Source organism: Fringilla coelebs, assembly GCF_963513975.1.
Source record: "Fringilla coelebs genome assembly, chromosome: 8".
NCBI lineage: Eukaryota > Metazoa > Chordata > Aves > Passeriformes > Fringillidae > Fringilla > Fringilla coelebs.
The window spans coordinates 30,571,178-30,589,405 of record NC_140066.1 but is presented as its reverse complement, the minus strand read 5'-3'; the positions used below and the strand labels follow the sequence as shown (position 1 = coordinate 30,589,405).

The window sequence follows — 18,228 nt, the reverse complement described above, 5'->3', positions numbered from 1 at the left end:
TAAAAGCCATCAAAGTGTTATCAGATGGTATCAACATGGAGCCCACTAAAATCTGGACTACATCTGAACTACTGGCACACAGATGACAGATCCTACATCCCATTAAGAATTTCTTGAGTCCTCAGACATACTGCTCGTGCAAAAGATGCTTGTGAACAAAATGTCATTCTTTGAATGACAAAGCAGAGGATGAGGGGAATGTTCCTGATGGTTTCATTAATGGCTTTTCAGTCCAGAGCCTGTACCTTCTGACACTGCTTTATCTCTCAGGGGGATGCCTTGCACAGACCCTCTGCCCTGCTGTGGCTGCTGGTGGTGAGACCCGTGCTGGAGCCCATCACCCACAACCACTGTGCTGGTTTAAGAAGGGCTCTCCAACCAAGCTGGCTGCACAAACCTTCCCAAGCCAGAGGAACCAGCCCCCACTGTATTTTCAGTCTCAAGCATCTCTTCACCATATTTATGTCTACACAGAAAATGGCTTTTTCCTCCGCCACTGCTGTAATTTTCTCCTTCTAACCCTTCCGCCCAAAGATCATTTTCCGCTCCTTCCCCTCATTCCCATGGTTTCCCTGTGATTCCCACACCAGGGATACCCTGCCCTCTGCTCCTGAGCGCTCGTGACAGCTGCCATCTTGGCCCAATCAAGAGTGATTGATCCAGCATCCTTCAGCATCAAGTGCATTTGATCTGTAAAGCTCTCCAGCTGGGGCTGTAATAACTCATATCCGCTGTGGGTTACACATCAAGCAGCTCTTTCCCCATCAGTCACGTCTTTCCTGATAGAAGAGTTCTTCAATGAAGCCCCTCACATCTTATCCACCATCTCATGCAGATCCTGATGGGGAAAATTTATGAAAAGCAATATTTTGTACTGCTTTGAAGCAAACAAAGCTGATCTCCATGTCAATTTTGTTGAATAAAAACTTCTGTGGGCAGAGGCTGTAAAGTCTCCCAGGATTTAGGCCATGATAAGAACAGTCAAATCATGAATATTTATGCACTAAATGACCCATTAGTCACTACTTTGTTTCATTTTCATTAGCTCTGTGGCCATATTTACTGTATTTACATTCAGACCCTGCTCTGCAGTGTGAACTGCTGCTGTCACTGTCAGCCCAAAGCTGCTGCTCTGCCATCTGGAAACTGCCTCCCAACTCTGAGAGTAAGAGAATCAGGCCCAGATATTCCTGTTTGTGAGGGATCACTGTTTCAGTGCACCTGAACAGAAGACATAAATACATTTTTATACCTGACAATGCAATGTGTGTCCAAGTCTCCACCCTCCTTTAGGCTCATGACACAAGCCAAATGACCACATTACTTTTACTCAGACTGGTTGCCTCTTGTCACAATTTTTGGTGATATGTTTTGCACAATCAGACAGGACTGGTTTGTCTACCTGGCCCCCCAAATATGAAACTAAATATCTATTCAGGCATTAGATTTGCTGAGTGGCTTTTTAGCTCTATAGCAATGTGTTTCTATGCATTACAGGCATGGAAATCAGGCCAGAACAGGATGGACAGAATACTTCCTGTCTTTGAGGGATAGCAGGTTGCAAAGGAAGAAAACAAGAACAGCAAAATCTGTAGAGAGAGTTCTCCTCATCTCCCAATTTAGAACTCAGTGATTATCAAGCCAGAATTGTTATATTTGGATTTAATTGTTTTTAATATTTTTCTTTCATGGTTTTGTCCCATCTCTCATTGATCTAATGGGAACTTTTAATTGCCACACCCTTCCATGACAAGGAATAGCTATGGCTTAATTATATCATATGTGAAGCACCATTTTCTCTTCTTTCTGTTTCTTTTCTTAAGCTTGTCACATGTGGGATTCATTTTTCAGCCCCAGCTCCCACAATGAGAGATGTTTGAAAATCATTCTGTCACCCTTGTTTCCCTTCTCTGAGCCCTTGTAATGTTACACATCTCTCCATCAGTCTCTCAACTCTTTCCAGACTAGAGAGCTCCTGTACATGTCCTGTATGGAAGTTGTTCCCTATCTTTGTTCATCCTTTACCCTGGGTTATAAACTTTTTTTCCAAATTTACATATCCTTTGGGAGGTGAAGGACCAGAGCTGTGCACAATATTCAACAGCCAGGTGCATTATTGGTTTATAGAGGATAATGGTTATGTGATTTGCTCCCTCTCCTTCTACAAAATCAATTTTTATCCCTCTTAACTGACAGGTTCTATAGGAAAGAAAGCTGTTTACTGCCATCCCTTGGCCATAACTAGAATGATTTGGTGCAGAATGTCTATTGTAAATCCAGCCAAAATTCCCTAAATTCATAAAGTAAAAGGGAAGGTATTAAGGTACCATGCCAATGAAAAATATATAGGGCATAAATTCAGGATTAACTGCTCTCTATAAATGAGATCCCACTGATATGACAGAAACAAATTAAATTACATACAGAACAGTTATTAAAAATGTTGACAGGTTTAGAATATCACAAGGAAAACCTTGATGGGCAGGAAGTGCAGTTATCTGATCCATGCAAGTCCCTCCATTGATTTCTGAGAACTCTGACATGGTACCAAAGCCCTACACTGATTTTAATCTGAAGACACAAAATTAAGTAATAAGAGTAATATACATGGAGGGACTTTCTACACAAGGCCAAAATCACAGCAAACATGACAGAGTTAAATGAAGGTTCTCCCAGATTCTGTAGTTTTATTTTTATTTTTATAAAACACTTTTCTATTTACCATCAATCATTATATATCTTGCATATCATCAATGCTTAATTGCATCTAATTATTAATAAGGATTGAGTACAAATTACCACATACATGGAGTGCAACAGACATAAGATGGCATGTAAACATTCTGAAAATCTCAGCTCCAACTGGTAAATTTGCTAATGGAGAATATTTTGCATTCTGTAAATAATCAAGCATTTTTTATTATCCAGAAATGTTCACGCTTAGTGGGCATGCATATCATCATAAGTTAAACGTGGTTAATTAAAGTTAGTGATTTCTTTTATATGAATTATATATTTTTATTCTAAATTATTGGTTTTAATGAGAAGTTATTATTGACCATTCGAATTATTAATAATATAAGCACAATCTTGAAGAAACAATGATATTCTCATCTTAATGTGCTCCACAATTCTCTAATTACAGGATCCTCCCCACATTCCAGGTGGGCTTTTCCTTCTGCAGGTGGGTCAGGGAGCTCCCAGAAGTGGAGCAGTCTGTGCAGAGTGAGAGGGGGGTGAGGAGTGGGGATCTCTGGGGCTGGGGTTCAGCACATGCTCCGGTGACAGCAACGACATGGAGCATCACTCCAGGGCTGCAGCCACTCCAGGACTGCTGTGTGCCTTCCCCAGACACCACCAAGGAGCAGAACCTGCCCTGAGCACCTCGGGAGCTGGGCACTGTGGGACACACATGGACTCCAGGCTGAGCACAGGCACCCTGAGCCATGATGGAGCAGGAGTGCTTCCAGCCCTGAAGATATGAGCAATTCTCTGACTGGTTTCTGGACAGGTGACAGAGATGGGGAAATGTGGTGTCCTTCCTTTCCATGGAACATTTCCCTGAGCTGTGCCAGGTGTGATGTTTGTCCCACACAGCAGCTGGGTTCACACCTTCCTCCCCAGCTCTCTCTGATGACAGATGGCAGCAGCAGGGTGTCACGGCTCAGGACAGACAGACAGACACAGCCAAGCTGGCTGCAGAGAAGATGGCAGGACAGGACCTTCCAGGAGGTCTGGGTCTTGCTTGGACAAGTACTGAAAACAAAATTCCTGAACTTCCTTGCAGTGGGAGAGGGGACAGAAAGGCTGCACAAAGTCAGAGCTTTGCAAAATATGTCAGGGAGAACTGGTAGGGAGAGCCTTCAGCTTCTTCATCAGGCAGCATCTGTGATTATTTAGGAGAAGGGACCCCTTTGGAAAGTACTCCCTGGAGATGCCTTCACCAAGTGCCTTCAGAAGTGTTCAGCCATTTCACAGTCATTTCTAAGAGGAAATCAGATTAAAATATAGCACCTGCCAGCCCAAGGCAGAAATGCACAGAAACAATTTCATCTCATTGAGTAGCCAGTGCTGACAAGTGAAGGAGAAATGACTGCTCTTATTTTGGATATATCTTCTTTGATGGCATATTTTTCTCTGCACAAAATGAAATCACCTTTTTATACAGAACAATTAAACGGTCTTGACCCAGCTTAAAAGCAATGAAGACAATTTCCATGCCAATTATAATGTAGAGGGAAAAAAACAAGAAAAACTTGGGATGTTCTAGCTTTGTATCTCCAAATCCAATAGTGGTCAAAGTGATAAAGCAGAAATAAAAGGCTTCCTGAAAATCCATATTTTTTTCCCACTTTGGAAGAATAGCAGCAGCACAGGAGATGTACACAAAGATAACGAGAACCATCAACACAATGGGCACATCTAATTTTTCTAACTCTTTTCCTATTTTGTCAAAATTCTCAATTACTCTGGACACCGTCTTTTCCCTGGCTAGTTCAGGACATGAACTCCATCTCTCCATGCTTTTAGTTCTTGCTGGTTGTGTGTTTTCATTCTCCCTGGCAATTAACATTTCAAAAAGTTCCACGTTGCGATATTTGACCGGTTTCACACCTGACTGATTTCTCAGCACTTCCATAATGGTCAGGGGCTCGTTGATGACTCTTTTAGACTGTGCCCTGCATTTCAGTCCATTCCTTTTGCTACATGTGGATCCAGAACAGAGTTTAGAGGCAAGAATTTTTGACTGCAGTCTCCTGAACTCGTTGTAGGACTTGGATAAGACAGTTGCAAGGATGTCTCCCATGTCTGTCAGGACCAGGAACATCAGGGGGATCCCAAATAAAGCATACAACATACAGAGATACTTCCCACTCCGTGTCACAGGATAGGTATTACCATAACCTTGAAAAAGAACAAGAAGGGGAAGAGAAAGAGAGAGATGTGATACATAAAATGGCAGCAGAAGATATGCCTTTTCCCTAAATCCAATTTGGCTATTTCTATTTGCTTCCTCTAACATATTGGATACTAAACTCAGGTTGTAAATCAATGCTTTTCCATTATAGTGGGAGAAAACTTTGGTATTATAGTAACTGTATTAAATTTTAACAACCATTTTTCTCTTCAACCTTCAGAAGACATTGAATATTCCTTCTCTCCCTTCAAAAACCCTGCTTTTTCCTATATGAGCTTCTAGGCCAAGTGCTTAGCCTGTCAGATTATCAGCCCATATGGTGAGGTATGGTTTCCCTTGTTTTCTTCATCCATGCATGTTTTCACTTGTGGCTGCCACAGCCTTTGGTCTGAACCCAGCCTCAGTCCCTGCTTTGCTGTGAGACACTGAAATACCATTTATTCTTGGTATTCTCTTCCCCACAGGCTAACTGGCAATGCTAATCTTTACTCTCAAAGCACTTGGGAAAGATTATTGTCATTATTGCACAGAGTGATCTTATTTATTATTTTTTAAATTGTTTTCTGAGCATTAAAAACATCTTTTGCATTTTCCAGGCTTAAAAGTTATTCTGAGCTTAAATTTAGCTACCCAGAAATCTATCCTAGTTGAGCCACTAGGCAGCCTCCCCAGACAGTAAAGAGATGGCAGTTCAGATCATCAAGCTTCAGACTAGATAACTCAATTCTCCCAGAAATTTGATTCTATCCCAAGGTAATCTATTAGTGCCTGATTCTACAAATAACAAACCCTCTGCAATGGAAATAGCCACCTATTCTATCTATTAGCAGCAAATATTCCAGGCTTTCTACTGTTCCTAAAACTTAGGTCAAAACTGAGGAAGATGCATTAATACTCAGTGCTGTGAAGGCAAAAAGTACTGGCAGCTTAGAAATAAATATGTTAGGTCAGTGTGTATGGGGACATTTGTCAAGTCCCATGTTAATGGAGGTGGGTAAATAAGCCCAGGGAAGACATTTCCCACAATATGCCTTTTCATCAGCTTGCTGAAGTCAAAGCTTTCTGATAAAACATCCCCTCTCAAAGGTTCTTGGCTGCTGTGTTTGTTCCAGGAAATACTCACAGGGCTGAGGATTTTGGTCTCATCCCCAGCGTGTCTCTGACCACCCAGACTTCTGTCTTGAACTGCAAGAAGCTGAGTTGGAGCAGTCACCCAAGAGATGAGAGTGTGAGGTTTGAGCTGTGACACAGCACACAAGGGCTCTGGGTGAACACATCAGCTCTCACACTGTTCCTTGTGTAGGATGAGCTCGTTTTAAGGTTCAGTTTTTCTCTTACAGTAGGATTCATCCCCATGCTAGGATCTTGAGCACATCCTACTGCAGTGGAGAAATGTCTTTGCAATTTGATACAATGCTGTGGGAATATTTCCCATCCAGCTTTGATTATGACAAATTTGGAGAGACAGTGCTTGTACTTGCCAGCATTTGAGAAAGATTAACAAAGGGATAAAAGTAGCTTTGGGAATGAGCATGAGGAGTTGTATTTAGCAATGCAGAGGGAGCCAAAATCAGAGCAGATGTTTCTATTTGATCTAGGTCCTCCTTTGAAATATGAAGTCAGACTGAAAGATTTCAAAGGTGTGACTTAAACACTATCATGTGCTGTTAACCCAGAGAAATGTGAACACGGTGCTTAATTACAGTACCACACATTAACAAACCTGAATTAGACATAAGTAACTGAGAATCAATTAAAAAATAATATATGCATTATGAATTACCTTTTCCAGAGAGGAAAACATTACCCAATAGGTCACACAACAGTAGGAAGGATAAGGTTTGACTGAAAAATGGAGATTTCTTTTTAGTTCAATAGCTCTGTGAACATCATATATGAATACATATTATAGCATATATGTAACGATGCAGTTAATTAGTGTGTACCATCACTAATTACTAATCTGTGACTTGTTTCTGTAACTCAGCTGTGTCTCTGCAGTCTGTGTTTGCAGAACTGCCTGCAGACTCATCAGCAATACTCAGGGGAAAAATTCAAGGGGATTTGGGCTTTGGGTTTAGAAAGGGTGGGTTTGTTTGTTTGTGTGTTTGTTTGTTTGTTTGCTTGCTTAGGGTGGTTTTAATTCTCTGGAAGAAAGGAATTAGAGTCAGCAACAACAGGAATTTATTCTGAAGGGTGTTACTTTACCTCTGTACTTACCCACAGTTGTGAATACTGTGCAGCAAAAAAAGAGAGACCCAAAGAAATTCCATCTTTCTTTTGGACTGATAAACCAGACTGGGTCAGCTGTGTTGAAAAGGTCACGGATGTCTTGGTTAAACTTCTCATTTTCTGTCACGTTAGCTGTCCCATTATCTGTCACAGTCACAGCAGGAGGCACAGTGAGTGTTTGCAGACTCAGGGAGCAGCCTGCCTGCTACTCCAGTGAAATATGCTGCAGCTGAGGATTTGCTCATATTCTCTTAAAAGATAAAAATATTCACCTTCTCACCATCCCCTTTCAAGCCCCTCACCCCCACCTCTGAAAAAATCAGGTGGGTTCAGTGGCTTTGGTGAATAAAAGTACAGGGAACAAATAAACATAAAGAAGGACAAGATGACTGAGTAACCAGCTTCCAGCCTGAATGCCCTGTTTCATTTTGGACTTCCCAGGAGATTAGTTTTCTTTTTACCCAAAGACACCAAGAAATGTGGGGTCAACAGCAGGGAACCAATCTGAACCTCTTGGATGCCACTGCCCAGTGCCCTGCTATGAATCCTGCAACCCTTCTTCCTCTTCCCTGTGGCTGAGCTTTGCTGGAAAGGATTTATATTATTGAATTGCCCAAAACTGATCACTGGGTCAGCACAGCCACCTGAGTGAAACTCAGGAGGATTTCTAAGCCTTCTTTTCTCCTCTACCCCCTCCAATCAGTATCACTGGGTCTGGGGTGCAGAACTGCACCCTTCTCCCTCTGAGTATCCCATCACCAGAGGGCTGGCAGGGAAGCTCAGAGCAGGGAAGAGGCAGCTGGAAAAACTTTCTGAGAGAGAGGATTCAGCCCCCAGCAAACTGAAGGAAATACCACAGGAATCTCAGCTGCTCCTTAAGGTAAAAGGTAACATGGGCAAAAGGGAGAACACAGGCATCTCAGGAAAAGTCTGTTCAGGCAGGAACAAAAGGACTGGGAAGCTTGCAGTCAAAAATCACAGCTAAGGGAAAAAACAGCTAAGGGAAAAAACAGCTAAGGGAAAAAATCATTAGCTAGGCAGAGGGAAAATCCTGTTCGCAGGGTGAGCTGCTAATGTTTTGAAGAATGTCTTAAAAAGCAAAAAAACCCATTCAAAAAGCAAGAGAATGAATAGCTCCCTGTGCAGTTAAGTCATTTTGAAATTCCAGTACATACCTGGGAACCTTCTGGTGAGGTTCATCAGCTTCTTCAGAAATGTTCTGTATTCTTCACTTACTGTGACCTTCCGGGTACTTTCAATGTGGGAAAACATGAGAGCCCCAAGAAAAGCATAGATGACAAGAGACACAATGAAGCAGGCATGAGGAAACACTGCCCAAAATATTTTTTTACATGTCGTTTTACCTCGCAGAGGCTGTGATGTTGTTGCCATCCTAGGCTCGTCTTTTTTTTTTTTTTAATATAAAATTTTGTGGAGAAGACAGAGCTTTTAGAAAGAAGGATGAGGATGTAAAAGCTTTTGCAGCCAAGAAAAGCTTCTCCTGTGAAAAGAAGGATTGTTCTGCCTCAGGCTTTCAGATCACATGTCCTTATAAGTGAAGATTGCACTACAGTCCCCACGGAAAAGCAGCACAACTGATCAAGCTCTAAAATACTTCTCAGTTGATGCCACGCCACTCTATCCCTGAATTATTATTGATCAGCCAGCACTGTAATGCACATGGACTACCAGCTCCTATCAGCTTCCACTGGAGCCAACTCGTGCTTAAAGTTCCTTCTCCTGAACAACAGCTTCCCATTGGTAGAGCAGAAACACTTCCAGCTGCCAGAAGGGAAAATGTGCACTGTAAGGGATGGAGTTCTTTAAAGATTTCTCCCAGAAACAAACAAGAAAATTTAAAATTAATCACAAGAAGGGGATGGCTCTAATTGTGACCCCTGGGCAGACCTGGGTAGAACAATTAATTTCCCTTTCAGAGAGCTTACAGAATCTCTCTATACCACTCAATCTTTGTAGAGAGGGTCTTTTGAATTTTAAATTCTTTTTCTCCCAAGGAAAAAAAAATTAGTCAAGAAGGTTTCGCCTAGTTCTTACTTGAATAAAATCTTCCTATAAAAATAGAAGTCTCAACTATGAAATTCCCACTGATCTTAGTAAGTCAGAACTGCAAGATTCAGTTCTGGGTTAGTGATCTTTGCAAACTATACCCAACTTTAAAAATAAAGCCTTTCTTTTCATCCTTTGCTCTAAAACACAAAGGAGCAACAACATCCTTTGCTCTAAAACATTTGTTGGAGCAACAAGCAGTATCACTGCTCTTTGCAATTTTTGTAGTGGTAGTAAGGGGAGTTGGGCTTTACAAAAAGAGGCGTTAAATATTTCATCTCCAGGCATCTTTCTTTAAAAATGGAAACAATCTTGTGCAGCCAAGACCTACTGAGCTGTATGTATGGAGCAAGTCCACACACCCACACAGAAATCCTATATGCTTACAGTGATTTCTTCTAGGTCAAACTCTCAGTAAATTTGATCAGAAGATAGTTTATGTTCACCAGGATGCAAGTCTCCACTATTTAAAAAAAGAGACTTTTAGGGCTAAGACAAAAATAAACCTGTGTGCTTGCTGTTTTTCTTGTTATCTGCCTTGTTGGGTCAGTCTTGCTTTTTGGCAACAGATTTATAAATCCTCTTATTGCAGTCAATCTCTGTTTTATTTTTTCCCTCACTGACCTGAAACACAGGGTTAGAAACTGCTAAAGTTCATAATTAGTCAAAAGCAAGAGACCTTCCTGAGAGGTCTGTACATAGGTCTGGTGTCCTTTATGCTGGGAATTGCTACAACAGGCACTGAAACGTTGGAAAGCTCTTTATTACTGTCCAAATGTATGGGCTGCACACACCTGCAGGAGTCAACGTGGCTCTGCTACACTGCTCTCAACAGCACAGCTAAAAACTGGGAAAATTTCAAAAGCAACAAGGATGAATGATGGACAGCTTTCAGACAAAGAATGACTGAGCAGTCATTGGCCAGGGGGGAAAAAATTGTGACTGAGGAACTATCTTCAGTCTTCCAGATGTTCTGGAGAGAGCAGGTGAGGGATCAGCTCTCTGTAGCCTCTTCTGGAAGCAGAATTGAGCAAACCATCAAAAGGAGCAAGTAGAAATCTGCTTCAAAACAAAACAGGATTGTTTCCTCACACAGCTAGAAAGGTCTTTGCCAAAGGTCGTTGGGTTTCCATACATGAAAGAGAATGGAGAGATGTTTAGAAGAACAGTCACTAGTGCTGACTGCAAACGACACAGGACTCAACAACCCTCCTGAACTGAAAATAGCTTGCAGCTGTAAAAATAAGACAGGGTACTGAGCAATGAGCCCCTGTCTGAGGCAAAATATACACACTGATGTTCTAAAAAAGGTTTTCACTGACCAGTATGGTAATTCTGATATAGTTTGTCCTGCACAGAGTTTCATCTGCAACTCAGATATAAATATATTTTCCAGAAAGTGCTTTAAAATCTTCTCAGCCTCCTCCTACACCGGGTACTGCAAAGTATTTAGCAATTCCCTGGAGCTTCTCAGCCATTTGTAGCATCAGGCTCTGAGCCTGTGACAACAAGAAAATTTAATAAAAACAAAATCAGAAATGATTTTTACATTATTTGCTTAATCTAAACCATTTCCCACTATTGCTGTATTACATATTTGAACTTAGTTGCTTAAAAGCAAATCCCACTAACCACAAGTTATTCCAAATTGAGTTACTGGTACTTGTATTGAGAGAGATTTTTGCAATACACATTTCCTATCCACATTAATGGACAGCAAACCTGCAATTGTCCCAACTTCCATTTCTTTGATTAGGGCAAATGTGAGTGCTCTGTAAGGTGCTGCTTGAAAGGGAAGTTTTTGACCACAGCTGCAAGGTTAAATAATTCCAGTAAAAATATACTTATCATGAAATTGCTATTTTATCTGATATTTCTGAATTACATTAAGCCTAGAAGGTCCTTGTTTGGGCAGAGAGAAACGTTTTTCAATAATCAGTAAAACTCTCTCTGCTGTGTTGCCAAAGACCTGCTGTGTTACCTGCTCTGTGAAACACCACTGGATTCACCCTTCTGTACTGACAAAGAGTGTAATGTCATCCTTCTGAAGAGAAAATGAAAGTGACCTGAAGGATGACAGTGCTTTTTAAAAATGAATGGCAATGGATTAAATGGTTTGCTTTTATTTACACCTGGCATTGATTCTGATGGGAATATGGTTTGATAGAGGCACCGAGGCCTCAGCCTGGCAGCACTTCACAACAAGGAGAATTAAAAACATTCCATTCCAGGTTGAATGTTAACAGGGATCATGGAAGATTTGATCCATTGCCCCACTATAGGCCCCTGGAAAGTATTTCCAGAATGCATTAACATACCTTAGCTCCCCCCAAAAATGAATGTTTTGGTATAATGGTGATATCACCTCCAAGCACCCCAAAACAGCAAAAAGCGAGTGGCAGCAGTAGCTGCATTGAGAAAGCAATCTCAGGGTTTTGTGAGCAATAGATTTGACCCCAAGACATAAGGTCACACCACTTGAGGTCAGCTGGGTGGGTGAAGTCAGTGGAGTTTCACTTTTAGTGTGCTCAGCCCTTTCAAAGGACTCCTCCCACCTCCCACCCACAATAGTTATCCCACTGTAGTTATCCCCTCCCAGCTCTGGGGCTCCTTCAGGCCTCTCCCTGTGGGATTTCAGCCCAGGAGCAGTGCTGGCCCAAGCCCAGCCCCAGCACAGACACAAGACACTTCTGCAGAGCAAATACACCCTGCCAGATGAGCCACACCAGCTTTTTAAGGCACTCTGCAAATATTTTTCTCCTCACAACCCCACATTCCATATTGCCCTGGAATATGAATTCCCCTGACACCTCCCATTCTTAGTCCTTACACTTCACACTACTGGGATGGAGAGAGAAATGCACAAACTGGCAGTGTAGGGTGTGTTGGATACCCCAGGGAAGGTTTAGTTTTCTTTGTATCCATCTTTAGAAGTCTCAGCTTTTGCTTGAGTCGAGTGCTTGAGCTTGTAACCTCTGGGAATATTTGAGAGCACTCAGGACTAACATCCTGACACTACATAGAATGCTAAGTGGTTTCAAAGATGTCCAGGACTCTCACCCTGAATAGAATTTCCTATTTAATTCCTTGTTCACACCAAAGCCAAGCAAGTGGTCCCATCATTTCATTTACAAGAGAAAATCACTTTCAATATGCGCCAGGACCAACCAAGGCTTGGGATTAGTTTCTGCTCCTCCTCTTTCTTTCTAAGAGAGATGAAGTCACATAGTCAGGAAACACCTTTGATGGGAGCCTTTTTCACCTGGTAACTAAACACAGGGCCAGTCTTTGGTCACTCAGGAGATAACCAGCCACTGGATCCCCAGACCATTGCCTGGGCAGAAAGACTTCACCCTGCCTTCCTCTTCCCCAAACCTGAGCAACCACAACAGCCTGGAAGGAGCCAAACTGCCCCCAAAATGAGGAAATATTAGCTTTTTTCCTCTGGAACAGGTAACATCCTCTCTCTCCCAGGGCTTCACCCAGTAGCCAGGGGTGTAGCTCATCTGGAGGGTTTGGCTGCTGCAAGGCTGAGGTTTCCAACACAGCAGAGCTCTGTGTCAGCCACTTCTGCTCCTGCTGCTCTCTGACACACGTGGCAAGTCAGAATACACTTGGGGCAGGGAGGGAAAGCTGCTCTAGACAGACAGCACTCTTCCAGACCCTTTCTAAAGGACCACCAGCAAAACCAGTGGAGAGAGGGCAACAATTCTCAGTCAGCGTGGGGATGGCTTTGCAAACAAAGCCACGTCAATGCTCACTGCTTTGCATGACTCCTCTGAGTGCTGTGGCACCATTTCAGGGTGCTGGAACAAGCAGAAAGGTTGGTGTCACCTCAAGTCCCCAGCAGCAGACCCCACAGTGCAGGAGCCCTGGGTTTCCAGATAAGCAAAGGGGATTACTGAGGTTCAGCTACAAGTCTTATGCCAAGTCTTTACTGAGTTAATGTAGTGAACGTAATGCTGGTATAGTGGAGACTATCTCAGCACAGTAGTTCATTTCAAGGCAAACAAGCTCCCTGTAGAGAGATCAGAAAGCTGCTTCTTAGGAATTTAATTAACATTAGAGTATGTGAGATTATATGCTGCATGAAAGCTAAGCATCATGATTCATGTCAACGCTGCATTTATTTGCAATTCTGCACTTCTTTGAACTGGCAAAAACCCCACAAAAATTCAAGATGACAAGTCCACTTTGCTCTTATAAATGCTCACTCTTTATTACTATTAATGTGGCATTATATGTATATAGGCAGGTGGAAAGAGGGGAATCTTAAACCCCAAATACAAGAACAAACTTTTAGCCATAAATATCCACCAGCATTCATGTGAGACTGTCTCTGTGACAGACACAGACCCTCTCAAGTCTCATCATACAAAATACTAACCAAAAAAAAAAATCTTAAAATTATCTTATTTCCAATGTCACATACAAGTTCAAAGATAAAAGTCTTCTTGCAGGCTGCAGTATTGGCCAAGTATTACAGAAAACATTGAGGTCAAATGTGTATCTGGAGGAGCTCTGAGGTCATTAAGGCCTGTAAATCCCCAGAGTATCCTGCTTACAGTATTTTCTACCCTCAGTCATCCATGGCACTTAATAAACCACAGGCAGGAGTCTGTGAGATGCCCACAATCAGACACCCCTTTCTGTCTCCTCTCCCTAGCAATCAGACTGGGCACAGTTTCATGTCAGTGGCTCAGAGTTTCTTGAGTGTCAGGCTAAATTTTCCATCACTTGTTTTCACCCCAATTTTCCTAATGACACAAAGCAATTTCTCTTCCCCTTTTGTGTAATCTTTGCAGTTTTAGCTCCATTATCCTACCACTCATTAGTCTTTGTGGATTTGAGGGGTGGAAGACACTTTCATAGATGGGTGCGCCTCGGGACAACATTGAGTGGACACTTGTCTTCAAATTTCTCTCAATTCTGCTGTTTTCCTTTAGCTCTGAGCAGGAATACATGAACTCTTCAAATCCTGTCCCACCCATTTCAGCTAATAAACCTTTAATTGTAATGCTGGCCATTTAAATGTTTCAGCTCTCATAGGAATAGCACTTAGATGCTTTTTAGTGAATCAGTAAACAACATTTTGCCACCTTAGTGGAGGACACTCTTTCAGGTTCTGGGCCCTTGTAGGTTCACCTATCTAATTAGTTTAAGACATAATTCCTCAATGACGTGATCCTGCCTGGGTTGATGACTATGAAAGCTCCTCCTGCAAAATATATTAGGTTGTGAAAAAATGCATGCAGAATTGCCCACCTTTTCTGAGGAACATCTTAAAAAAACTGCACATTTTTCTCCACAAGGAAAAATCCTTTAACACTTCTAAATGAGCCCTCTGGGCCCCAGGCCCTGAGTGCAATGAACCCTGCGGATTTGCCCAGGGACTGGGGGCTCCTCTGAGACTGCCTGGCACCCAGACTGCCCATCGCTGCCCAGGCTGCTGCTGCTCAAACTGCTGGGAAATCCTTCTAAATGGCACTGGCCTTCTCCAGGCTCACTTGGGAATTTGAGATGTGAGGGTGGGGCAGCTCAGCTGCAGGATGAATGGAAGTTCAGTGAGGGTTAATGTCTGAATCCTGCCAGGCAGCCAAAGACAGCTGCTTGCATCTTATTCAGAGAGATGGGGTTTTAGGGTACAGCTTTTAGGGATTTGTCGTTTGTCTAAACAAAAGGACATCAGAAACACATCAGAAACGACTTGTTGAGCAGCTGAGAGATACAGGAGATTTCAGAGGGGCCCTGAAAGGGGTTCACACACAGAGGGGGAAGCAGGCAGGGCTGGAGGTGGCTGCATGCCCCCATGAAGGAATGAGGGCTGCAGTGCTGGTCCTGAGGAGAAGCACAGACTCCCGAGTCCTACAGCACCAAGAGCCTTGGCCCCATCACTGCCCTCTTAATGCAACAAGAGATCTCAACCAAAGGATGTGTCCACATCCAGGGGTCTGGTTGGAAAACAAGGGCCCCCAAACATTGGAGCTGCCAGCAGTCCTCAGCATGAAGATGAAGATCTTGACAAGATGCCTTATGGACACTACTGTGTTTCCTCATTCTTCAGCCCAACTGCTGATGGAAGGAGAATTGCAGTGGTAGCCACTCTCTGCTGTCCTCTTGCACATTCTTCAAGAGTTGTTGCTCAGCTCTTATCTCTACCCAACAGTCCCATGGCATCAGCTCACTTCAGTTGTTGGATGTCACACCAAACCTGCCAGGATTTCTCAGCCTGAATTGTCATGACTTTCTTTTTCTTTCTTTCCAGAGGAAATATCCAATCACTATGGTGAATAATTTGTTAGAAGGCCATCCTTAGCAGCTATGTGAAATGCTTGCCCCTAAACAGACCCACATCACATTTGGAGATCAGCTTCTCTGGCTGAGAAGGCACAGCACAGAGCAAGGGCACAAACTCCATCACCTCCTTTCCACAAGTTGTGGCTCCCAGCTGGAAGCACACAGTAACTGCTCCAGTAAACTCTGTCACACCAGGGTCCCCTCAACAAAATATTGGTGCCATAACTGCATTGGCAAGATGTGCCCAGCCCAAATCTCCTGCTCTTTGTCAGCAAAATCACTGCTCTAGAGCTCACCAAGCCAACAGATTGCCTTCAGTGTTGCTGGTCAAATTGCTGCGGGCTGGATGAGGCCTCTCAGATCCAGGAGCTCTGGACATAACTGAGGTTTGTTTCCAAGTGCACAAATTGCTAAAGGAGAGAGAAACCCTCCTTGCTGAAATTTTGTTCCAACAGTACATAGAACCTATCTTCTTCCTTGCAGTCAGGTGTTTACACAAGCAAAAGTATCTTGAGAAGTGCCCTTGGTAGATTTGAATCTTTCTCTCCCTTCTGCAATGAGCAGAATTTTTGTTTATTATTTTGAAACTGAGGTTGTCTGCAGTCCAACACTAATAGCAGAAATGTGCCATTTACACCAATTAAGCATTCAACTTAATGCCTTTATATAGCTGAATTGTAGCAGATTTTGGTCAGATTCTGTTTTCTTTTAAACTCATGCAACACTGATTAATGGCTATGAAAGCAGAATTAGCTTTTCTTCTTATTCTTCTTTTTTTTTTTTAATAAGCCATTTTAGACATTCTAGCTTTCTTGGATTATAGAAGATTTCTGTACACAGTTTTTCTGGATCCCAAAAGAGGATGAATTGTGGCATAGCCAGAGGGATGGGTAAGCAGCCCAAAAACCCCTGTGTGAAGATAGGCTAAGGGAGAAGGACTTTAAGCTGAAGAAGGGTGAGTTTAGGTCATATATTAGGGTGATTTTTTTTACTCTGAGGGTAGTTAGGCACTGAAGCAGGCAGTGGATGCTCCATCCATGGAAGTGTTCAAGACCAGGCTGGATGTGACTTTGAGCAAGCTGGTCTAGTGGAAGGTGTCCCTCCCCACGGCAAGGAAGTCACAAGCAGACCATCTTTCAGGTCCTTTTCAACCCAAACGTTCTACGATTCTATCAAGCGATGCACCTTGGCAAAAAAAAAAAAAAAAAAAAAAAAAAGTTTCTTTTCTCAGAACCCTGCTGCAAAGTGACCCCCAAAGACCCAAATGTCTGCCAGTGCCCTCTGCCCTGCCACAGAGGAGGGAGCAGCCACAGCAGGGAGGAGCAGGACCGTCCCAGTCCTACTCCTGCCCCCCTCCTCCGCCTCCAGCAGCAGCTGCCCGGCAAAGAGCGGCAGTGCAAGGCGAGCTGCCGTGGTATTTTCCCAGAACAGCCTCTTACCCTCAAGCGATTTGCAGTTCATGGACTTCCTGAGCCGAAGACGGTATTTCTGTGACAAGGAAATACTTTCCAAGCCTTTGAAAGAAACAGGAGTTCATCGAGGGGTGGCAAACATGTGCGGGGCGCCGGTTATCCACCTCCAGCAGTGTTTCCCAGGCTGGAATTGGCCGAGGGAGCGGGAAGGAGCAGGAGCAGCGGAGGATGCTCGGGCCCGGGCCCGGCCGCCTGTTCCGCCGCGCCGCCGCCAGAGAGAGCTCCGAGCCCGCGGGCCGAGCGGCGCCGGGAGCGCCGGCAGCTCCGAAGGGACACCCAGGGACACCCAGGGACACCCAGGGACACCCAGCACCTCCGGCAGCTCCGAAGGGTGTGCGAGCGGCCCAGGGACACCCAGGGACACCCAGCACCTCCGGCAGCTCTGAAGGGACACCCAGGGACACCCAGGGATACCCAGCGCCTCCAGCAGCTCTGAAGGGTGTGCGAGAGGCCCAGGGACACCCAGCACCTCTGGCAGCTCTAAAGGGTCTGTGACAGCCTTCAAGAGGGCCTGGGGACACCCAGCAACTCCAAAGGGTCTGTGACAGCGGCCAGGAGGGCCTGGGGACACCCAGGGACACCCAGCACCTCCGGCAGCTCCAGAGGGTCTGTGACAGCCTCCAGGGACACCCAGCACCTCTGTCAGCTCCGAAGGGTCTGCAAGCGGCCCAGGGACACCCAGCACCTCTGGCAGCTGCAAAGGGTCTGTGACAGCACCCAGGAGGGCCCAGGGACACCCAGCACCTCTGTCAGCTCCGAAGGGTCTGTGACAGCCTCCAGGGACACCCAGCACCTCCGGCAGCCTGCTCAGCCTCTGCAGCGTGTCATCGCTGTGGTCCAAACTCCTTTGAAAAACGAGTCAGGAAATGTAAGAGGGGTGGGGAGGGATTTTCTGCAAGACCGTGGAGTGAAAGGAGCAAGGCAGAATGCTCCAAAGTGAGAGCAAGTTTAGATTAAATATTTGGGGGGAAATTGCTACTGTGTGGGTGGTGATGCACCAGAACGGGTTTCGCAGGAAAGTTATGGATGCCCCATCCTGGGAAGAGTTAAAGGATGGAACTCTGAGCCACCTGGTAGTGAAGGATGTCCCTGTCCATGGCAGGGTTTTAGAACTTGCTGGTCTTTAAGGTCCCTTCCAACCCCAGGCCATTTTATGATTTTAAGGTTCCGTGCTGTCAGTGCACTCTCACAAATATGCTGGTGAATTCTTGACACCAAATACACACAAACATACCCATAATC

General features: G+C 44.0%; 1 protein-coding gene across 1 annotated transcript; it reads right to left on the bottom strand.

Annotated features, from left to right (window-relative positions):
- Positions 1–4,099: 4,099 nt before the first annotated feature.
- Positions 4,100–8,422, bottom strand: KCNK18 (potassium two pore domain channel subfamily K member 18; the record flags this gene model as incomplete). Its single annotated transcript, XM_084210173.1, has 3 exons — positions 4,100–4,905; positions 7,139–7,294; positions 8,326–8,422. The coding sequence occupies 3 exons, from the start codon at positions 8,420–8,422 to the stop codon at positions 4,100–4,102; spliced, it is 1,059 nt and encodes a 352-aa protein (XP_084066299.1).
- Between the last annotated feature and the right edge of the window lie 9,806 nt (positions 8,423–18,228).